This window comes from Pholcus phalangioides, unplaced genomic scaffold, assembly GCF_987345545.1.
Source record: "Pholcus phalangioides strain wild (caught in Gottingen) unplaced genomic scaffold, Ppha-v1.0 ptg000004l_1, whole genome shotgun sequence".
NCBI lineage: Eukaryota > Metazoa > Arthropoda > Arachnida > Araneae > Pholcidae > Pholcus > Pholcus phalangioides.
Genome location: NW_028301597.1, coordinates 7,523,941 through 7,548,968, shown reverse-complemented (window position 1 = coordinate 7,548,968; position 25,028 = coordinate 7,523,941). Strand labels below are relative to the sequence as shown.

Here is a 25,028-nt window from a genome sequence, read left to right as displayed (position 1 = left end):
CATTTTGCACTACAAATGCTGGGCGTGTAAAGTGAATTTTGTGGGGGACGCATTCATTAAAGAATTTAATTCTGTTGTGGCCAAGACAAAGATAACTTATTTTGCACTGAAGAAAAATGAGCAGTGCGTATTTAAGCTACCAGATAGAAAAAAAGTATCACTGAATATCACTGTAAAAATCAACGAAAAGTATTTTAGTAATCGATAGTTTATAATAGGCGAGATAATTTTTTAGGATATGCTGACTGAATAATTAATGGGACTGTTAACTCGCAATATCTGAATTTATATGAAATGGAAGCAATTTGTGTTATTGGCGAGGAAAAAATTACAAATAATTATACGCAATTAATTGATGTAATCAATATTTATACACAAAACTACGTTAAACACTCACAAATGATTTATATACGTACACACAATCCCTCTTCCCCAACGCAACGAAAACAAACACTTTGAGACGATGTAAACAAAAAAGCCTTCAACAATGGACGCCATTACTCTCTAGCATAAGTTTCTTAAAAATAAGTTTTGACAGTGAAATTCTATCTCCTAAAATGCGGGTTCAGTTGACTTTCGTTTCCGAGTTCTGAAAGAAAATTATGCAAATCGACAATTTGAAAGGATCAAACTTTCCATTCGCACGTTTTGTGGAGTAAGTTAGTAGATTTGAAATCTTTTAGGCTCAAATTTCAAGGGTATTTTTACGAAAAAAAAAATTGACAAATGAGTACAGTAGAGTCTCGCTTATCTGACATAAACGGGCCGGCAGAACGTCGGATAATACGGAGGTGTTAAGGAAAAGCCTATTAAACGTCAAAATGCTATAATTTTGCACAGTACGAACCTAGTAATCATGTTTACAGCAAAACAACAGTAGTGAGAAAATGAACTTAGAATTACAATATATTTTGAAGTTAAATACAGTACAGTAGAACATCGATTATTCGAACATCAATTTTACGAACAACTCACTCAACCGAACACCTTTTCAACCTAACTCATTTTCAGTAAACGATGCTGAACACAGTTGGTATTTTCTTGGAACTTGAATTCTCTTATCTCCCAACTCGATAGCCTCGTTCTATTGAAAAATAATCCACTTCCAAACAATTGTAAATATAGTACCTGTGAGCTATAGATGTAAAGAATGGCGGATCTGGGTACAGTATATGCAGTTACAAACAATTGACAGACAAACAAACGCGTGAATAGAAGCAGATTTAGCTGGAATCTTTTTTCTCGTCTACGAATTCACCTAAATCCTGTGAGTGTGCCTTAATGAAAGGGGGGCAAGGGTCTTCTTCATATTGAAGGACCGGCACATCCCGCTTCCCATATCAGAGAGATATCGAAGCTTTCCCGGGGGATGGGTGTATCCGGAAATTTATTAATTTATGTGAAAATAACAAACAACGATAAACATATATACAATAAAGAATCTGGAGTAAAAATTGTGATCATAGCATCATCCACAGATAATCAGTCCGTAATCGTAATAGTCCTTATATAAATAATCAAAGAATAATTTTTGTCTTGTATGTGATAGAATCTGGTACTGAGTTTATCCAATCTAGAATATACCAACCTCATCAATCAAGCTGTAATAAGATATAAATTGACGTCTATATGGCCGGCATCTCCATTTCATTCACACCCGCTGGAAAAGGATGAAACAGTGGACACTTGTCTTCTTGGGCGTAAATCATATCGATTATTGGGTGTCGGTGAAACAACCGATGCTTTTCTTCTTGGCCGTAAATTATACTTTTTGATAGGTAACCGTGTTACCTCTCTTGTTGGCTCGTAAGACGGGTCCTCCGAGCGCGAATGTCGTCCCCTTGATCCCGCAGCTCGCGTCTTATTGTGGAGTAGATGTAGGTTACGGTCCATGAATCGAATCAACCTCTGCAAACGTTGAAAGTTCAGAGGGCTGTCTAGAATTCTTATCTTCCAAGCCAACATTCTGGACTCTGGCAGTTGGCCAAAGTGGAAGTCTCTCGTCTGGGGACACGTGGTGATGTAGTGCCATAGGGAACCATTTGAACCGCAGATGCATACGCTGTTACTAGAACGTTTAAAACGCAAAAGATACACCGGAAAAGGGCCATGTTCGGTGATAGCGATCGTTTTCTCTCTAGGCCATACGTTCTAACACCAATGAACTCGTCGTTGTATCTTATAGGCGTCCTTTGCTGCGCATGTATCCCAATTGGTCTGCCACTCCTGCAACACGTCCTCTCTAAGCACTCGATGGACCAAACTTCTTGGCCAAAGGTGGTCGTCTTGAGACGGAAGTTTTGTGAACTCCTTGGCAAGTTTGTCGGCTATTTCATTGTCAAAGATGCCTGCGTGGCCTTTAACCCAGGCCAATCGAATTCTCGTGTTGGCGCATAAAATTCGGCAAATCTCCCGTACATTATGATGCATAAAACGTGGGGTTTTGATTGATAACAGGCCCGAAGCGCTGTCTGAGAGGATCAGCACTGGTTTCGATAAGGGTGCCCTTGAAACGGCATTCAGAATCGCATATATTTCAGCTTGACAAACACTGTTTTCCTTTGCGAGCCGCCTGTTCCATTGTTCCTCGATGGATCCATCTTCTTTTATAACTACATGAGCGCACCCTGTACCGTCGGAAGACTTCGAGCCATCTGTATAGATCTTTACTGTTCCAGGAGTGCCCCCTTGCGGTTGTTCCAGACTCTGCCACGAAGCTGGGCTGGAAGAGATCTCGGCAACGGGATAAGTCCAGTGGCAAAGTTCTGGCGTTCATTCATTGTTTAGCCAGTGGCCGGGAGCCAGCTTAATGCATTCAGCACCAGACAGCACGACCTGATTCACGTCGATGTCGACGCTGGGATGCATGAGCCATAGCTTGTGTTGTTTTTCAAAAAACTGCGCTTGCAGTGACCGCGTATTGGTGACAACGTCTTCATCCAAATGAAGAATGCTGGTCTTGCGGGCTTCATATTCAATATAACTGTTCAGCCACGGATTCCCTGTGGCAACATATAAGACTTCATTTTCAGTGGTGGAGTAGGTTCCAGATACATACAACAGGAACGGGCGCTGGGCTATGTCCAGAATTCTCCTTTGTGTTTGCGTAGGATACCGAAACCAAGAGGCGCATCCAAAGGAGAGCTGGCGCTGCACAACTGATCTGTATAAAACATTCCTAAACTTCTGTTGGAGCCCCCATTTTGGTCCGGCCACTCTACGAAGGAGTTTGAGGGTACCGTGTACCTTGTCTACTTGCTTAGCGATACGTGTCATAAAACTGAGCTTGTCATCTATGTACACCCCTAGATATTTAATTACTTTGCAAGGCCAAATCCGTAAACCATTGATCACGATCCTCGGCTTCTGCTTCTTGGGATGTAGCCAGAGAAACGTGCTTTTCTCCACTTCCATCTGCAGCTTATAATTACTCAACCATTTCGACAGATACATGAATGAATTGTGAGCTGTCAGAGTTATGTTATCGTGGTCGACCACTGATATTACAAATATGAGATCATCTGCGAATGCTTTTATGTAGACATGAGGACCCCAGTTAAGTTTTAACAGCGTATCAAGCACCGGCGTTCACAGTAAAGGACCACTGCAGGATCCTTGTGGACATCCTTGACGTTGCTCTTTTGTTGTTACACCTCCATCAGTAGTCATTGTTATGTAACGGTCTCGCAACATATTCTCCACGATACTTACCAATGACCACGGAAGTGGCGTTTGACGTAACTGGTTTATAATGAGTTCGTGGCGTAGGGAGTCGAAAGCACCACGTATGTCCACCGACAAGACAGGTGTTTGAAGACCATGGGCGTGTTTGTGTCTGATGACACGAAGAAGAGCCTCAATGGCCTTTTCCGCTGAGTTTCCAGCGCGGAAACCAAACTGTAGAGGACTTAACCAATTAGCCTTTTCTAAATAATACACAATACGCTGCACCAGAACCTTTTCAAAAACTTTTCCTGGACGATATGAACGCAAGGACTCTGGATCACGATCCTTTTTCAGAAAAAGAAGAATCTTCCCTTTTTTTGAAATTGTGAGGAAACACCGGTATGTCTAGCAGTTTATTGAAAACGAAGGTAAAGACTTCAGCATATTCTTCAAAAAGTTTCTTCAGAATTGGGATGTTGAAATTGTCACAGCCTGGTGCGCTTCTGTTCTTGAGGTTATTCACTATGTGAGCTATCTCTAACGTTGTAATTGGTAAATCATGTTCGAATACGTCGCTTCGTCTCTGCACTAAAGCAATTCGTTCTATTGTATCCGGATATATAACATTGAGCTGGTATTCTGCTGCCTCAAGAATGGTTGAGTTGAACATACCATTGGAACTCATCCTCACTTGAAGTTTCATCCTCACATACGTTTGCATTTAAATACTGAACGATATGCTCCACCGTAAGAGCTGCTTTAATCGGCACAAAACTTCGTCCAACTGGTGATTTTAGCCCTCTCAATCGAACGCTTGTATACCGCCCTTGCTTTCTTGTATTGCGCTCTAGCTATATTTTTGTCCCCTTTGGCTTTTAGAAATCTCCGTTCCAGTGCCCGAACATTTTTTCTTTCAATGGCCATCTGCTGGGTCAAACCAGCTTGGAAGACGATTTGGTCTCGTTTGGACGTACCCAAGAGTATCTGCGCATTTTCTCTGTAATTCCCACATAAAATTGTCGATGGTATTATTTACATAGTCTTCCGATGAAACCGTCCCAATTTGCTGAAGGAGCACGTTGAACAGCGGCCTTGTAACTGCTGCCAGCTTGCGCAGCCTCCTAGTTGTTGTCATAGGCGTAAACTTATTGAAAATGTTGGTGGTGGGGGGGGGGGGGGCTCTGGCTCAATAATGGAACCTCGTTATACGACGCGTCGTATAAATGCAAAGCTGTATAACTGGGACATTTTTCGAAAATTACCCCCGTCCTTTTTTTTTTTACAGACGTTTCCCAAAAAAATTTTTTGTAAAAAATCTGTAGTTTTGATTCAAAATCTTATGCTTGAGAAGAAATATTATACTATCATAACATTACTGTTGCTAAATTCTCAAGCAATTTTACGGTATTCATTTCGAGATTTAACAGAAGAAAAAAAATGATTTAAACCTTATGTAAAACGTCCTATACATACTTGTTTGTTTTGCTTTTGGTTTCTATATCTAAGCAAAAGTAGATGATGTATTGAGTTCCGTTGTTGAAAGATTTTTCTCTTAAAGAAAGAACTAATAGTGTATATGTTTGCTATCAGCAAGGCCGGAACTAGAGGGGGGGGGCAGAGGAGGCAACTGCCCCGGGTGGTAAAATATAGGGAGCGGCAGTTTTAGGTGGGAACAGAGAACACCGTTACAAAATTATCGAATATGGGGGCGGCAAAATCATGTTTGCCCCGCTCGGCAAAAAATCCTAGTTACGGCCGTGGCTATCAGCATACCATAGCCCGTTCAATAATTATTTCAGTGCCTGTCAAAAGCCATTGAACCAGTCAATCATCTCAAATTTTATGGCTTTTTCAGTAAAAAATATGCATGAGAAAGTGTAGTCGATCCCGCTTAGTTTTTCCGCTTACAACGTTTCTTCATTTGTGTTGTTGAAAACCGGAAAACACTGTATTTCAGTGACATGTTTTTACCGATTGAAAAATTATGTAATTCGATTGATATAAATGGTGTTTTCTAAAGACTTGGGAGTTCGAGTCGAAGTGAAAACGTCTATTAATTGGAGTGTATACAGGCAGGGCCCTGGGTAAAGCAGGAATTAGGAAGCTCTTGCGACAAGAGTCAAAGATGTTAATTGGTCAGTGAATGTATGTTGTTTGAATTTCGGGGGCTCAAAGTTATAAAGGCTTCATTTGCCCATGCAGAAATTAGGCTCCGTATACAGGGATAATGAATAGGAATGTATAGCAACTGAAGCCAAACGTCGTACAAATGAGTAAGGTCAGAAACGTAATAGGGAGACGTATAGAAAGGATATTCCATTACATTTTCCTATAAATGCAGTAAAATCTCCACAAATCATTACCTGTACTCAAACACAAATATGCATCAGTGGGCGCCTCTATTCGGCGTAAAATTTCTATGGCGGAGCCCCGTAGGCTCCTCTTTTATTCATTTATCAAATTTACTGATTTATTTTATTTTCTTCGAGTGGCTGCGGAGCTCCCGGGAAGTGTACACGGAGCACCGGTTGAGAACCGCTGCTGCAGTGAAAAGTTCCCCAAACTTTTTGTTCCATAGCCCTTCTTTTTTAAAAAAAAATTCTCATCTCTCCCAACTCAAACCCACCCATAGGATCCTATACTAGACCCATAGCTTCTACCGGCCCTTTGGACAATTGCATCGCCCCTTTCCCCAGGGGGCGATATTTCACACTTTGGAAAACACTGCTTTAGTGGTCATTCTTGGTTATTATACAACTCAATTTAATGAAAGGTCACCCAGCGGGAGACGGGAAATTTACCTTTTTATTTTTGATTGTTTTTGCACTATTTATAAATTTGTTATGATTAGTCCTGTTTGTTGCATTTACATATTTTAACCTCTTTTTAGCATTAATGTGTGTATAAATGTATGTAATTGAAGAATTTTCAAGAATAAGTGCATATTTTCAAGTCGTGCGGAAGCTTAATTAATTTTTTTTAATTTTTCAAATTAATATTGCTTATAATACAATAAAAGTTCGTTGTAACAACAGCTCGCAACCACGAGAAAAATTTTCGTTGTAACGTGGTTCTCATTATAAAATAATTTTCACTTTTTGGTCTGTAAGGACATAAAATTATTGAAAACTGCTGCTTTATCTGCATTGGAACGTCTTTGAGATCATTTCGTTCTAATATTAACGAATGAACGGAACTCTAGTCATGTGAAATTGATTTTTGATCTCAAATCGGTTGATTCTCTAAGAGTATAAGACGTTTTCCATAGAATTTCGTATCATCAAAGCGGTTTAGATGACTGTAAGGTTTTCCTCCATCGGGAAGGAGCATGATGAGATTAGAAAGCGTGGGTGGGGGGAGAAAGGCCCTCGACGGGAAGAGGAAAGAAGCTTGGTGCGTTTTCAGTTAGTTAGAGAGTGGCTCCTGTGGACTCAGGAGGTAATAAAAGGCTCGCTGTAAGCGAGGAGGACGTGTAATATGTTATTGTGAGAAATTATGAATAAACCAAGTAATATATATAAAAGTGGCAGTGATTATGATTGTGACAATCAGTCATTAAAAACGAACCCTACATAGTGGTGTCAGCAGTGCGGTCAGTAGAACTATACTGAATGGAAACTGACTATTTTGTGCGAAGGTGATCGCAGGAATAAATCATCGTTAAGCGGTTGACAAAATAGGAGGATCAGGACTGATCACTTGGCGTAGCTGATCACACATTGGGTGATCACCAGTGTCTCATGACATCGGAATACTTATGTGAAAGCTCGACCATCGGCAGAAACGAACGAGCATCAAGACTTTCTCCTATACTGAGGTGAGCGGTCACATTTTTTTTTGTTTGTTAGGCGAAACCGAACTATTTTCGTACAGTAATTAGATACGTTCATTAGATACTGATTTAAGAAAAGAAAAAATAATAAAAATGGCCATCTTAGTCAGAGGACGAAAAGAGGACCTGCTGATTTTAGCAGATGAGTTACGGGTGGAAGTCCCCAAAGACGCAAAGGTTGTGGATTTGAAAGAGCTAATTGTGAAAAGCCCTCATTATGAACATGAATTTGTGAAAGAATTACTAAATAGTATTATCGACGAAAGAACAGAGCGAGAAGCAAGAAACCACGAATTAGAGGTAGAGAGAATAAAACATAATGAAAGACGTGGAACACGTGGCAATAATGATTTTATTGGGTATTTGAATTTAATGAAAGGTGTAATGCCAGAGGTGACGGAAAACATAGAGGATTGGCCTTTTTTCTTTCATCAAGCAGAAAATATGTTTAAGTTGTATGAGGTCCCGGAGGAATACCATGGGAAAATTATAATGTGTACTTTGAAGGGGAAGGCTGGATGCATAAGCATGAGACAGGCGGAACCCGATTTCGATGGTTACAACAGAATCAAAGAGATTATTTTGAAGGAATTTCAAATCACTCCCATTGAACATAAAAAGAATCTAGATACGATGAAAAGGAAAGCGGAAGAAACGTGTTGTCAATATGCGGTCAGGGTGGAAACAACTGTAAATTTATACCTCAAGTCGAGGGAAGTTAACACGTTTGAGGATCTGAAACAATTGGTCATCGTTGATAAAATAAAAGAAAGCCTGTCCCCAAACACCAGAACCTATATACAGTTGAAAGAAACAGACGGTTGGTTAGATGCAGTCAAACTCGCGAAAGAAGTAGATAATTACACGAGTGCAACAAATAATAGCGGTTCGCATTCAAGAAATGAGACAAATTTTTCTGACATAGGATATTATGATAACCAACGGAATAGATATATTCGTGAGCGTGACCATGGAAAGAAATATTCTGATCGGAAGCCACTTCGAGAGGAAGGTTGTTTCATTTGTTCGTCAAGATTTCATGTAAAAAGGAACTGTCCTGAAAATAAGAACAGAGTCAACATGAGTAATAAAAGAACGGGTAATTTGGATACGAGAGTCAACCAGATAGAAACAGAAAATGTACCACAAGATCCAGAAGCGTTTTCAGCAACAGGAATCGGTATCAGTGACGATATCAGACAAAATTCGGAATATATCCAATCTATCACCGCATTGAAGAGAATGAAAGTTAACATTGAGGGAGAAATTGTAAATGCATTGATTGATTCAGGTTGCCAAATTTCTGTCTTAAGAGAAGATTTGGTCCCCCGCCACAAGACAGAGTCTAAAGCAAAGACATATTTGAAACCTGCATTCGGAAAGCCTATTTTGGCAAGTTTGAGACACATCAATCTGGCCATTCCCAGAACGGACAAAACAAGTGTAGTCCACCACAGAGCTATTTTGTGCGCTATTACGCCCCACATAAGTGAGGAGGCCATATTGCATCCACAAATTATCAGCTTACTCAAAAGGCCCGTTTACACGAGGCAAGCGCTTTAGTGGGCAACTTAATTTTAACTTACCGATTCTTCTTGAAAGTGTCCACACGTATAAGTGGCAAGTAGATGCTCATTGGTTATTTTTTACGGAGGCGAGCGCAGTTAGCGCATGCGCGCTTCAGTCTACTCAAATCCACGGAGAGAGAGAGAGAGACGCAACGCGCGGGAGTATAATAGTAATAATTTTTTATTTATCTGGCATTCAGAGAAGTGCTTTTTTTAAAGCTCATAGCTTTCGTAACGATGGATGAAGATGATCAGGTAGAACTTACGAATACTGTGATCAGAGCCACATTATATGATATTTTTTTTAAAGAATATAAATTTATTCACTTAAATAAATTTATTCAATAAAAAAGGAGAAACTATATCACTTGCGCGAGAGCAACACATTGAGCAAGAAGTAGGTCACGCAAGGGAAACAGTTCGCTTGTCCCCTTTTTTCGCCTCTGCACCCACGTAAGGGGGGCGAGAGATGACGCCACAGGGGAAAAAAGAATACACAACATATTATAAACTTATGTAAGTCATCGAGAAGAAATATAAGATTTCTCGTCCAAGTTGTAAATATCGATTATATGATATTTTAATCGAAGTTGAAGAGGAGATAAATTATGAATTATGTAAGCCGAAAATACAGGAGAAGATTCTTGGCATTCGTAGGAAATTCTAAGGGTTAAAAATTAAATAATAAAAATTCATTAAACAAAAATTATTTCCAAATTTTCGAAATCATTGTTATTTTTTTAATTTAATCTATAGATGACATCTTTATATTAAATATTTGATCATGTATTTTTACAACAGATGGCAGCAAATTCGTTCTGGACGAGAGAAATATTCGAAACCCCCCTCCAGTTTTTAATATATAAATCCTCCCCACCCGATATATATTTTTGAATCTTCAATTTTTTTCCACTCCTGACATCACGTCGACAGAATATTCCATAGCTTTTTCCAACATCGAATAGCTTGTTTTAGCTTGTTTGTTAAGGTAATATTCATTTCTATAGTTCAACAAACATTCATGGCGAAGATATTTTTCAACAAACTTGAAGGTTGTGTCCTCACCATCCAATATTTCCGCGGAATTCTTGCGAAACTTCAGGAGACGACGGAGTATGAACAGGTTCACGCTTGAGATCAAAATAAACCCCTCCGTGAGAGAGCAAAATGACCCCTCCAGCGCGGCAGGTCACGCCCACTGGCGCATGCGCATACGTCTACTTAACCGGAAAAAATAGAACCGTTCTTATCTGACTTACCAACTAAATCACTTCTGCACTTGCGCACTTGTCAACTAAAGCCGTGTAAACTGCCCTTATCGTCTGCATACATCGTATCGTACTTGGCAACTAAAAATTAAGTTACCAACTAAAGCGCTTGCGTCGTGTAAACGGGCCTAAAGGGGAAGTGAAGGCCCAAAAGTTCGCAGCTGTGAACAAGAAGGATATAACGGACAACGAAATGCAGGCAAAGCAACAGGGTGGGAGAGATGAAGGAGTAGGTGAGAGAGAAAAACAGCCGTCACCCCACAAGAAGAATTTCGAAGAATTCAAAACATTAGTGGCCCACTGGTTGCCGAATGGGAGTCAGCAGCGAAGGGTGAGCGAGGAAACAGCGGACTTTGCTCTTCCGCAAAGAGAAACTGGGGGTTTGTTTTACCAAAAGAAAAAAGAAGTTGTTTTGCGAAGGGCCCATAAAACTTCTTTTGAGGGACATGTACAAGAGTGCTAAGAAACAAATGACAAAGTCCGGTACTCATTTTATTGGGAGGGGATTGTCAAGGATACGAAGGAATTTTGTATGTGCATGTGAAGCTTACCAGTTGAGAGGAAAGAATGAAGTCTCAGACAGAGCTTCAATTACTCCATCAGTAGGGGCAGAACAAAAACTCATACTGTGCCCGACCCCCGACCATCATCACAGCACCTGGAAGCGGACACGGCAGGGACAGATAATGTAAGCGCAGACGTGATATCGCGTTTACGAACGGAATGAACTGTGTGAACTGAAATAATGAACATTAATGTTTACTTGCGTTTTATTGCAAATTATGTAAATATTTGTTGCTATCAGTATCGTGTTATTTGACCATATCCTAGTTTCTATTACCCGTATCAATGTATGTAACCAGTTTGTCTTGTAAAATATGTTATTCATATTTCACGCTTAGGAAGGGGGTAATGTAAGGTTTTCCTCCATCGGGAAGGAGCATGATGAGATTAGAAAGCGTGGGTGGGGGGAGAAAGGCCCTCGACGGGAAGAAGAAGCTTGGTGCGTTTTCAGTTAGTTAGAGAGTGGCTCCTGTGGACTCGGGAGGTAATAAAAGGCTCGCTGTAAGCGAGGAGGACGTGTAATATGTTATTGTGAGAAATTATGAATAAACCAAGTAATATATATAAAAGTGGCAGTGATTGTGATTGTGACAATCAGTCATTAAAAACGAACCCTACAATGACCAACTGAACAATTAAAAGTCTGAACTTATTACATTCATGCTCGCTTCCATGGATGTATGGATCTGTCAACATCTTCTATCGAATCGGGAATTCGACATTTTAAAATAGTTTGATGTTTGACTGCTCAACTCCAAGGAATTCTATCTACAATCGGCCATACCCGAAGCCTGGGTGCTTTATATATTTGCTTGTCATTTCTTTTCTTTTTTTTCAAGTAAAAAGTAAAATCTCTCAGAGGAGAAAAATCCACCCACTTTTGACATTATTCATGTTTTGTTACTTTTGTGCATGTAGTTTCTATAATTATTTTTTGTGAAAAAAATAAAAAAATAATAATGAACAAATGCGATCTCATCTCAAATTTCTGATCTCATTTTTTTTTTTTTTGCGAATAAATGCGAAATTTATGATTTTTAAAATTTTTTTTTTGCGAAATTTACGTATCCCTAATCATTATTATTATGATCATTATGTTATACTACAATTAAATTATATATCATGGTAATATTATCGCTCGAGCAGTCATGACAAAATAAAAGCGAAGTCGTTAATGATTCCTGGTGTTTGGCGATAAATTGCCGCACCTAACAGGCGGGGGCACACTTTAAACTCGAAGAAAAGTAACCCTCTCTTATTGCGCATACGCGTGCACCTGGATCAAAACTACTGTATCTGCGGCTTAAGTCTTGTTATCCGAATTGCACTGGACGCTCCCCACCCCACCCCTTTCCTGCTGATACCGATTGTTGATAGATAATTTTTTTTCCCTCCTTTCACCTCATCCATGTATATATCGCTGAAAATAACGTCGGCGATTCAAGTTGTCCACTTGAAAATTACTTGAACGAACGGTTTGGATGAAAATAACAAATTCACAAAACTCTAACTAAAATAAGGGAAGAACCGGGACATCATTGGGAAAAGTCGGGACGGCCAGCTAAACAAAAGAACGGTACCATCCCGAGAAATACGGTACGTATAGTGACGTTTACTAGACTGACCATATTTTCTTCAGAAAAATACGGGAAATTGAGTTTCGAAATACGGAAAATATGGGGCATCGCTGATTATCCCCAAAAATGATGCCAAAAAGTGAGAAAAGTCGCCCACTCATGCTAAAATAAGATAAGTTGCCAATCGCGGGAAACAAAAGCCACTTCAGATTTCTGTGAATTAAAAAGAAAAAAACAACAAATGTGTTGTATCTGGCAACAGGGTGTAAAAACAGAGTCAAAACCGTGTGTTGGTCCTGATCGCATTGCTGGTTGCTGCTTTGTGTTTTTGTCTTGGTTGTTAATCAAGTTTGTTGTCGTTATGTTTTCGTTGATAAATGTACACCATTCAGCCTCGCCACGGATAAAATAATTGGCGACGAGATAAAGAACTTCGATTCCGGTAAGCCGCTTTCTCTTTGTTATCGAACTAAGATGGATCCTGAACAATTAGACAAATTTTTGGGCGCGTTTCAAACTCAACAACGTGAATTATTCGAAGGATTTTTATCGACCCAGACGCAGTTAAAGCAACCGGCCATGATTCAAACATTCGATACTATCGATCCAAAGAAAGACTCTTTCATTATGTACATTCAGCACTTTAAAAAATTTTCTTGATATGAAAAACGTATCATCCAACAAATAATTGTGTGCTCAAATACTTCTGAATTCTGTAGGTGTCTCTAGTTATAATACTTTAGCAGCATTGGTTTCACCACGCCTACCGAACGAGCTCACATATGAAGAATTGATGAAAACATTTGAAGTTCATCTGTGTCCAAAGAAGAACATAGTAGTGGCACAACATCAATTTTTGTCTACCTATCAGACGGAAAATCAAACAATCGCGGATTATAGCGGATATATTTCTACGTGCGCAGTTTGTTCGTGGAATTCGGGACAACTCGATACGTGAGCAACATTTACAGTCTGAAATTCTTGAATTTGATGAGATATTGAAGAGAACAATAGCTCTGTCGCGAACTTTCAAGGAAATCAGCAAGTGCAACTTTTGATGAAGTCCACAAAATTGTGAAATCCAGACCAGCAAAACGTGACTCGAGTACCTCGCGAAACACAGGTGTATCTTATCCAAGAAGCAAGAACCGCCAGCGTTCCAAATCCAGTTCCAGAACAGACTTTGTAAAATTGGGTGTACAAAATATTTGTATTCGTTGTGGTCGTGATAATCACATTGCAAATGATTGCAAAACGAATCCAAAATCTCCCAAGTGCAGTGCCTGCAAGAAAACGGGACACCTCAGAGAAGTATGCATTAAGACACTGCTAGATGAACAGAGCGAAAATCCATCAGAATTCAAATCAACCAATCATGTGTCCAATGCCGAAGCTTTTCGTTGTTATGGTGCGCAACAAATTATCGACATATTTCAACACCACGAGTGATCAAAGGATATCGACAAATCATGATCAACATTGAAGGTCGAGAGATAAGATTCGAAGTGGACTCTGGTGCACGATTTACATTTATTCCACGCGATGCATTTCATAAGCTGAACATTCGAACACAACTTCAAAATTCAACTGTTGCTTTCCGATCATACACTGGTAATGTGTTCCTGCCAGATGTAAAAGTGGATGTGAATGTAGAGTACCAAGGGAAAACATCCCGTGAAGAACTCTATGTTGTTCCACAGGAATATGATGCATTATTAGGACGTGTTTGGATAAGGCATCTAAAAATAAGCCTAGAAGATATCGACTCTCAAAAACCAGCTGATTTGGGAACATTACAAATTCAACAAACCAACTGCCTGGATAACATTATTTGTAAATAGCCAAAAAGTTTTGAAGAAAAAGTTGGTTGTATCCCAGGTTTCAATGTCTCATTGCAGCTACGTGAAAATTGCAAACCAGTTTTTCACAAGTAACACGAAGTTCCTTATGCCTTACGCGAAAAAGTCAATCAAGAACTGGACACGCTTGAATTTCAAGGAATCATATCTAAAGTTGCAACAAGTGATTGGGGATCACTGTTGGTAGTCATTCCTAAACCTGATGGAAATATACGACTCTGTGTAGACTACAAGATTGGTATCAACGAGCATCTTGTCAGTGCCAACTATCCAATTCGTCGAAGTGATGAGATCCTGAACAGTCTCCGAAACTCAAAATATTTCTGCCGGCTAGATTTGTTCAAAGCCTATCTTCATGTTCCAGTAGATGAAGAAAGCAGTCAAATTCAAACTTTGTCTACTCATCGTGGAACTTACCACATGAATAGGCTATCTTTTGGCATCTAAACAGCACCTAGTGAATTCAACAGAATAATCGACCAAGTCCTTCAAGGGATACCCAAGACTCTCATACTTCGACGATATCATTGTGCATAGTATCACACGAGAAGAATGTGCTGGGAACCTTGAACTGTGCCTCCAGAGATTACAGGAATATGATCTTCACCTGAATAAGAATAAGTGTTCATTTTTTCAAGAACGTATCTAATACCTAGGACATACTGTGGAGTTCAACAAAGTTTCCAAAAGTTCTGAGAAAATTAGGGCAATTATGGAAATTCCACGTCCATCAAATGTGGAAGCATTACGCCGATTTCTCGGTATGGTCACATATTATTCAAGATTTCTACCAAATATTTCCTCTGTTACCTACCCCCTGCGACAACTCCCTCGAAAAGATTCAAAGTTCCGATGGGCAGCATCATGTGAAGCAGCCTTTATCAAGCTGAAAATGGAAATGTCAAGTGACCGAACTCCAACTCCATATGATCCAAACTTATCAGTTATCCTGACGTGTGATGCTAGTCCTGTTGGTATCGCCGGAATCTTGGCACACATTATCGATGGTCAAGAAAGACCTATTGTATATGCCTCGAGATCTTTGACGAAAGCCGAACAGAACTGTTCATTGCTCGATCGTGAAGCACTAGCCATCGTGTTTGCAGTTAATCATTTCTTCAACTACTTGTTCGGAAAACGTTTCAAGTTAGCGACCGACAATCGTCCTCTAACAAGAATTTTTCGAGTTCAAAGCTACTTCCTATGACGTCTGGCCGGTTACTCCGATAGGCTAGTTATCTTTCAGCGTTTGATTACGAAATTACGTTCAAGAAAGGAATTGAAAATGCAGATGCCGATTGCCTTTCCAGGGCTCCAGTTGTGCAGAAAAAGACGTCTTGTGACATGGCTATCAACAACGAGATCAATCAAGTGTGTATGGCGTCAATTAATGAAATATCGACAGAAGTATTGAATGCCGACTCAAAAAAGCAACTGTCTGATGAAAATTTATCAAAATTCAAACAGAGAAAATTCAGCAAGATCCTAAACCTTTCTTATGAATATACCTTAGAAGATGGAATCCTATTCAAAGGACAAAGAGTAGTAATTCCGAAGATTCTACAGAAATCAGTTTTGAATAAACTGTATCGAACAAACAATCAATCTCTAGGCAACTAGGCGTGGGAGACAGAATACAAGCCCGATGTTATATCAAAAATCGAACTGTATGGGAACTTGGTACTGTCATTCAAAATTTGGAAAGCTTCACTGTCAAGTGAAGTTCATTATTCTTTCAAAAGACACATTGATCAACTGAGAAGAACAGAGATTCCGAAAAAGTCAGTCTCATTCTTACCAACTACCAAATTTAATGATAATGAGGATTCTGATTAACAGATTCGACAACAACCCAGATGGCAAGACCTTTGTTATCCAGGAATGTATCAGCAACAACCTCATTACTCTCAGAATTCAGATATTCAACCGCAACCAAGAAACAGCCAGCATGTACCAATTACAGACCAACCTGATACTCAGCTTCGTAGGTCAACACGGCAACGCAGATCTCCATCATACTTGCAAGAGTATGTCACAGATTAACTGTTCAATTAAGCAAAAAACAACAAATGTGTTGTATCTGGCAACAGGGTGCAAAAACAGTCAAGACTGTCAAATGTGTGTGTTTTTGCGTCGTGTATCGGTCCTGTCGCATTGCTGGTTGTGTTTTTGTCTATGTTCTGTGCATTGGTTGTTAATCAAGTTTGTTGTCGTTATGTTTTCGTTGATAAATGGTGTATGTTAATATTTCATGTCTCAGCCTCGCCTCGGATAAAATTAAATGTTTGAGATGAATATTTTTGTTTGTATTCGTAATTATCGTAATGCAATTTCTGAGTTAAAAGATAATTTTAATCGTTGATTTGAAGAATGAATAGTCAAGTTGGCTTCGTTTAAAATACGTGAAAAACCGGGACATTTTTACAAAAGTCAAGACAGCCAAAAAACCGGGACTGACCGGGAAATATGGGACGTATGGTCAACAGAGATGTTGACTATATTTCATCATGTGGCAATCATCATGTGGTGTTTGGCCATGCGCCGTAATTCCCGTATTTTAGAAATAAATTGCTCCGAGGAAATATGGTCATCTTACGTATGATTGGGATTAGAAGCTGGAAACTCTGAGCAGCCGTTGTTGTGAATGTTGATGGCTCCACCCTGGTCAGACTTTGGTCCAACGCTATTTTGGAGCGGCGTTTCTGATTGATGTCATCCGAAAGAGGAACTCAATGATAGAAGGTGAAGTAAACAAATCTCTCATCCTGTTATCGCTGCTCACTTGAGACATCCCGAGTAAGTCCAAATTTTGTATCTGACGAAAAGGCGAAATTTCAATCACACATGGGAAATAAATGGTTAGCGGATCATGTGTTCAATTATAAAATTCGGTTTTTGTTGCGATCACGTCGGTGGAATATTGTAATGCATCAACTGACTTGACTTCATGTAACTGTTTTTAATGTTTTTGTTTTTTCTTCATTCATCAATACCCATCATTTTTTATATCATCCCCTTCATGCCAGAATGTGCAAAATTTCACTTTTTGTGTTTATCAGCTGGTAGGATTCTTTATTGTGCTACCTAAGTTTTGTTAGTTATTCAGATGTTTGACCCCTAATGCATGGAAAGTGTTTTAGGGAAATGACACTCATAGATAGAGTAATATGACTATAGTAAGCATTCAAAAGGCATGGGGGAGGAAATAAGTAGGGGGTTCTGGGCCTCCCTACCTAGCTGAAAACCAAACTAGCAATTCAAGTTACACTTGAGGCCCATTTACATGAGTTGTGTGATTTAGTAGTTAACTAAATTTTAAGTTGTCAAGCACGCACACTTACTCACAAAGCAGGGCTTCCTAGGAGCAGGTTTTTCCTACTGCGTTGAATTGGACCATTTTGTGTCTGCAGAAATGTGTGACTTCATCAGGCTAAGAGTTTGTGTTTTCCCGCATATCAATATTTCACACTACGAAAAAGGGAGACAAAGAAAGGGAAAGAAAACACAACAAAGGTGTGAATAGAAGCTCGGCAAAACGTGCTGGTGAGTTGCGTAGGGAAAAAAGTTGTACCATTTTTCTGATTGGTAAGTGGATGGTGTGTCGCAAATGGGTTATGCACATTACACGCATCACAGAATACCTACTCCTAGAAAAGCCTTGCTGATAACTAGGGCCATGGGGCATACCGAGCAAGAGGCAGAGCTGCCCTTTCCCCAGAAGAGAGATTAATGTAGTTCTTGGCACACAGCACAAAGGATGAACTACAATTTAGTATCTGTGAGTTGCCCTCCTCTAGTTCAGATCCTGGATATACCCTTGACTAGGGCTGGGAATTGATTAAAATTTTTAATCAATTAATCAAATTTTCTGTCATAACTATATAATGTTAATTGCTATAAAAATATTTTTATTCATTCACCTATTCGCCAGATTCAAACAAATGTAGGAATACGTAGATTGAGAAATTAACTTGAAAAATATTTAACTGCCCACTTTAAGGAATTTAAAATGCTTAGCATATTTTGTCAAATTCTGGAGTTTCTTCCCTTGGATCTTTAAGGTTTTTTTTCTAAAAATTTTTTTATTTTAATCAGTCACTGATTTCGAAACAACTTTCGATTATACTGTTGCTTGCTTTTGCTACATAGAAACTCCTCCAAATGGTATGTGTGAGGAGCTGATGCTGTGCCAAGAATAGGAAAACCTTCTGTTCATAGTGAAGACAATAAATTTTAGTCTTTGAACTCAGTTTGAAACTGGAGTCGCCTGCTTTCGTTGAATCAAATTGCATTTCCCCATGATAAAAAAATGTGACCAAAATATTCATTCAAAAATGGCCAGTATCCAAAATACTGTACGTAGGTACGTACTTTAAGACATCCAATCGGCTTCGTTGAGCAAATCAAGTTAAATTTCAAACTTTTGAGCAGATTTTAATTAAATTTTGATTGAATTGATCGAGTCAATTAACTCAACTAAAATTTTGAACTGAGATTAACAATTGATCGAGTGACCAACCCGATTAATCAGACCAGCCATATTTATAACCTATCTCAATGTAAATGCCGGTCTACATTTCTTTAGTTGGTAAGCGATTAAGTGGCGAAGTTGGAGAGATGTAAAATTCTCACCATCTTTCATCTCTTGGAGCGTAATCTTGGGAAGGGTTACGATAATAAATTACTTTACCTGGAGGATTTAACTTGTGAAATATATCTGAAATATATTTATAAAATGCTGAGTGTTTAGGAATAAATTTAAAAAAGAACCAATTGATAGTGTCCCAAAGCAGAACGATTCTTTCCACAAGATTGTTTGGTACTTTGTATTGTCTGAATGAACAAGGATCTGACGATACATTTTGATAATGTGTGCTGTCATTGCGACCTTGTGAGTTCAGAAGCGGAGAAGAAGTGTGGCAATATCATCTTGCAGTGTTGATCACTTATCATCAGCTTATCATTTAGTGACAAACCCCATGACAATTTTGCTGAAGTGTGAAAAACCACACGAAACTTGGCTTGATTCTCTGGCTTCATAATTGCATGGTGAGGCAGGTAGTACTTGTCTTGATTGTCACTTGTCACTTCCAACTGTTTCATGTGTCCCAGAGTCTCATACTGTTGCATGAACTCACAGTACATTCCAGAGGAATAAAAAATTCCTCTCGCAAAAAAGCGAAAATGGGAGGAAAAGCTTTAGCAAAATGCTACAATGCAAATGTAATGATTGATGGTTGGATGCCTACTCGTGTCGTACCTCCTGTACACATTTTTGCAAAAATGGCTACTACTTCTTTTGCATTCTACGATTTTCTTTTGCATTTTTCCAAAAATGTGACCTTAGCTTAAACCCTGGTACATTCTCTGTTCTTCTGGCTGGTGTCTATGACGCTTTTCATTCTGTAGAAGTCATGTCTCAGCTACGTCTCTGGATGATGACAATTTTCCATCAATGATCTTGAAAGGAAGCCTGGCGATAAATCTTCCCGATGAATTATGTCTGTGAGTTGTGTTGAAGTGTTCTTCACATGCTTGCTCTTTGGCTGTCAACAATGAAGTTTGTGGAACTTCCTCCAATTCCCAGAACATATTGAGATCGAAGATTGTACATTGTACAAAAAGTGTTGTTGAAACAGGTCTCGGTATGTCTGTGGCAGGGCCATCATTTCAACTTTTTTCAGGGGGAGGGGCAAAGAACATGTACTCAGTGTATTTATAATTTTATATATAATATTTGTATATATATATACCATTTTTAGTGTATTTTCAAAAAGCGAGGGTTGTAAAAAACCCAGCTCAGATGGGTTTTTATAAAAGACTGTGTTTTTGGAATTAAAAACCCCGGGTTTTTTGGGCAAAATGGGGAAAATTGAATTTATTTCTTCCATAACCTCAAAATATGTGACTTAAACATGTATGTACATTATTTATGTATACATCTTATATTATGTCTAAATATACATTTTTGGTGCACCTTAAATTATGTATTTGATTAATAAAATTGATATACAACAAGGAAATAATTGTTCACACACAAACACACCCGATTCTGCATAATTATATCTGAAACTTGAGTTGTATGCAGAACTGCAGCAAGAAATTTTTTTTGTGGTAAAGCAAATGAATTTGGATAATGAAAATTCTGAGAAATCAGGATGGTGTCATAATTTTTTTTCTCCAAATTTTTCAAACACTGCAGAAAATGTATTCAAAAGTGTCCTGATCCGTCAAAAATAAAACCTTTAGCTATGTAACCAGAACCATCAAGTTTTTCTTTTTTTTAATCAAACTCATTGTTGAAAAATATCCCTGCTTCATTAAATTAATATCTGAAATATTTTTAAAAGAGTCGTGATAATTAAAAAAAAGATGATTAAGAGGAGATCATTCTCCTCTTAAGCAGTCATTCTGAGGATTCATTACTCTGGAGGTGTTTTCCACTTGTCCAAATTAGCCATTTTTGGGAACGTAAAAATACAGAATAATGTGAATTATCATTAAATACTAATGTCAATAACATTATTGTGTATTTATATCACTTTATACAAGACAACCTGCCATGTCTAGCAACAGAATGCTTTCATCTGACTGACAATTTTAACAGGCTAATTTTCGGGGCGTTGGGCTTATGAGCATCTTGAAAAATCAAGCTAGGGCTTATTTTCTGGTTAGGTCTTATTATTGGAGAAAACTATACTTTTTGTATGGTTTCACTGGAAGGTGTTCGTTACCATTGTTCAATTCAAGAATCTCACAAAGTTATTTTCTTTTTGTTATGAGATAATGTTATTTTTGTCTCTTGATATTTCAGTTATAAAAGTCTGATGTACCTGTATAAAACTTATTTATTTATGCTATATTGTTTGCCCAAAGCCTTACAAAAGGATGCGGTAGATTTGTACAAATATGCTTTGAAACATTTGACAAAAAATCGAATATCGTGGGGAGTTAACAATAGTAGAGGGGAGCTTGTTCCATTCGCCTATGGTATTCGGAAAGAAACTGAATTTAAAACAATCCGTAGAGGCACAAATTGGTTTTAATTTTTTGGGGTGGTCAAGTCTATTGGAAAAATAGGAAGGCCTAGACAAAATATCGGACGTATCAAAATTTAAATGACCATGAACAGGGCCGTCTTAAGAGTATCATGGGCCCCCGGGCCAACTGAGTTTTTTGAGGCCCTACCGAACCAATTCTCAAAAATTTCAACCAGATCCCCTTTTTGTGAGGCCCCTTTTCGCTTGAGGCCCCCGGGTGGGCCCATACCTTAAGATGGCACTGACCATGAATAATCTTGTAAAGAGCATGGCTAAGTGGGAGATAAGTCGGTAAGTAGCGAGTGGGTGGAGATTAAGTTCGAGTTTAATATCGGAAACTGAACTGAAAGATGACCAGCAGTCATAAATAAATCGAAAGGATTTGTTTTAGATAGATTCAAATTTGTCAATGTTAGAGGTGTGGGGGTCCCAGACAGGGTTTAAGCTGGATAAAAAATTCCTTTTGCAAAAATGGGGGGAAAAGCTTTAGCAAAATGCTACGATGCTAAGGGACCATTCAAGTATTACATCAGCAGATTTTTAGCCATTTTTGACCCCTCCCCCCTTGTCAGCAAAACACTGACCCCCTCCACCCCTTGTCAGCAAAATGTAGTCAGCAGCTTAGAATATTTCATATCTTCAAAAAGGGTGGTTGGTGACGTAAGCAACCTTCAAACCCCGCCCCCCCCCCTCTGTCATTAAAACTCAGCAAATCCGAAACCCCCTACCCCCCAATGCTGACGTAATACTTGAATGACCCCTAATGTAATGATTGATGGTTGGATGTGTACTTGTTGCGTACCTCCTGTAAGCATTTTTGCAAAAGTGGCTACTACTTTTTTTGCATTCTACGATTTTCTTTTACATTTTGCGAAAAATGCGACCGTAGCTTAAACCCTGGTCCCAGACCTCAGCTGCATAAAAAAGAACGGGAGAAATATAAGTTTGGTAGCAGAGAAGTCGGACGTCACAAGTAGAATGTTTGAGGTTGTGGCGAAGGAAAAAAAGTTTGTTGAGACATTTCTAGTGGACATAATCGATATGATTATTCCAACGGGGAGAGAGAGAGAGAGATCAGCAGACTCCCAGATATTTAAATTTAGAAACTTGTGATATAGTTAGGTTATTGATCGAGTATAAGAATTTGAAGGAAAGAGTTTTATGAGTAGCTCTCATGAAAACTGTTTTAGATAGGTTGATAGGCATAAGCCAAAATGAACAGCAATCTGAGATGGAAACAAGATTACGTTGGAGAGTTTCTGGATCAGATTTGTGATTAATTGTGTGGTAGGTTACACAGTCATCAGCAAAAAATCTAGTGGTGCAGTTGAAGGTTTCAGATAGATTGTTTATATATATTGAAAACAGTGAAGTCAAGAGAACCCCTGCTTGAGGAGTACCTGAGTTTACAGTGGAAAAAGGTGAATCATGATCTTTAAAATGAACGAATTGTTTATGATTTTTTAGGAAAGCTTCTTTAACCATTTGAGCAATTAAAACCAAGATTTGAAAGTTTAAGGAGGAGTCTATTGTATGGAACTGGAACTTTATCGTAGGCTTTAGAAAAATCCAAGAAGATGTTATCTGTTTGTAACTTGTTATCAATGGCTTTAGAAAAGTCATGCATGAAAAGGGACAGTTGTGATGTAGTAGAAAGGGATCGTCTGAAGCCGTGTTGGCTGGGAAAGAAAAAGTTAATGGAGTCTAAATGAGCGCAGATTTCCTTTGCTATAACATGTTTGAAAATCTTACAATGGGATTAAGTAGGCCTAATAGATATTGGTCTGAAGTTAAGAGGGTCGGAGAGGGGACCGCGGTTTTGTAAATGGGAATAATTTTATTGATTTTCCAATCAGTGGGTAGGATGGCGGTGTTCAGTGAGCCTTTAAATAAGATTAGAAGATAGTCGAAAATTTCTTCCTCGCAATTTTTGAGAATGGAGTATGAAATGTCACCGGGGCCTACAGGATGGGTTTCAGTTTTTTTAGTAACTTTAAAATACCTTCTTTAGTGAAAACGGTGGGATTTGAGTTATGGACAGAATCAACGAATGAGTATTGTGGTGGAGTGAGATGAAAAAAAAAAACAACACAAAACACTACTGAGCAGAAATTTTTGAGAGAAGTGGGTCCAACAAATTTAGGTCTGAGGAAGTTCCAAAATTTGGTAGGATTTGTTTTTAAGTAATTTGGTAAAGAGTGGGATAGGTACTTGGGCTTTTGAGTGGAGATGAGGTTCTTGAGACTCCGAGTGGAGGTCGAAATTGAAGATTTTGGGTGCATTAGATTTGATTAATTCAACAATTAATAATCTTATGAAAATGTAATGCAAACATGTAAATATTTTTTGAATGATAATTCAGTATCACATTTTTGCTCCCAAAAAATCTTTTAAAAATACTTTAAAATATACATATTCTAAATGCTGCACTATGAAGCAATTTTTAGAATACATAAACTAACCTTAAAATAAAATTTTAACCTGAAAGCAACACATTTTCTTCAAAAACAAACTATTTTTCCAAAAAAACCTGGATTTTTTAGCATAAAAACCCAGCCTGGGGGGAAAATGGATACCTACTCAGGGAGCAAATTTGATAACCCTGCCCCTGACCCCCCCAAATGACGGGCCTGGTCTGTGGTATGTACCTTCCGTGATATGACCCAGCTGAACACTGTCTCAAGGGCATGAAGTGAACTATCACAAGATGCTACTCGTCCACTCAACAACAGTTTTCCAAAAACATTTACATCCAATAGTACATCCACAGGACCAGTACGGAAGCAATGTTTATCTTCTAGTTTAAGTTACGGCAAATTGCACGTTATTTTAGTCAACAGAAAAGCATTAATCAGTTCAGTTGATTCTTGGCTGCATGAAGATATGATGTTGAAATGAACCAGTCCTTTTACCTTGCCAAGGTTGGTTGATGATAATCCAGAGAGATTCAAGTTGCAATTATGTCATCGGAGACCAAGTGTTTGAACACATGCCTCCCAGATGAAACTTGATTGGCTTCCATAGTTGAGAAGTGCCCTGAACGTGTGAGCTTGACCCATTTTATCGAACCCTTTGATGATGGCTGTCGGCTAGATGACAAAGCTGGAAGTCGATTTCTTCCTTGTACTCGACAACTGTGATGAAAAGACTGAAGTAGTTTTGAAAGTTGTTAAGGTATTGAAATCTGCTTCATGCAGTAGTGTGTTGTGTAACCCATTGCATTTCTTGCAGTGTCCTGCAGAGCAGCTCCTAACCATATGTGATGATCCTCAGCAGTTGAAACAAAGTCTGTTCTTTTCAACGTGCTTTTCTAGCTGCAACACTCTGGTCGAAGAATTTCGAACATGTAAAGATGGGATGGTTTCCTTTGCAAACCACACGTGCTAGAAACACCATGATTTATCAATAATGATTTTTGTGATTTGAATGAATTCGTCGGATGACCTTACGTCTTTGACTTGGCTGAACCTGATGATTTGCTTGTGCTGACAACTGTAAGAGTGTGAGCTCGATTGCCAGTGAATTCCTGCCATTCACTGAAAGTGAAAAGTTTCTTACGCCCTTGTAAATGAAGAAACCATTGACACAAAGATTCGAGATCCAGCTTCTTAGACAGGAAGTAGTTCAGAATACTGTCCCAGTTTTGCAGTGGTT

The 25,028-nt window shown here is 38.8% G+C and overlaps 1 protein-coding gene across 4 annotated transcripts in view; it reads left to right on the top strand.

Annotated features, from left to right (window-relative positions):
- LOC149086509 (coiled-coil domain-containing protein AGAP005037-like) overlaps positions 1–25,028 on the top strand; it is a 758,714-nt gene that overhangs the window by 135,749 nt on the left and 597,937 nt on the right. The window contains exon 1 of one of the 4 annotated variants that reach the window (XM_089255967.1): positions 16,828–17,076. The exons of 2 other annotated variants lie outside the window; for them this stretch is intronic. In XM_089255967.1, coding sequence (XP_089112093.1) covers positions 17,067–17,076 — 10 coding nt within the window. In that variant the 5' untranslated portion in view covers positions 16,828–17,066. Of the gene's footprint in view, positions 1–16,827; positions 17,131–25,028 lie in introns of those variants that run through there. One more of the 4 variants, XM_089255968.1, reaches the window with a different exon arrangement.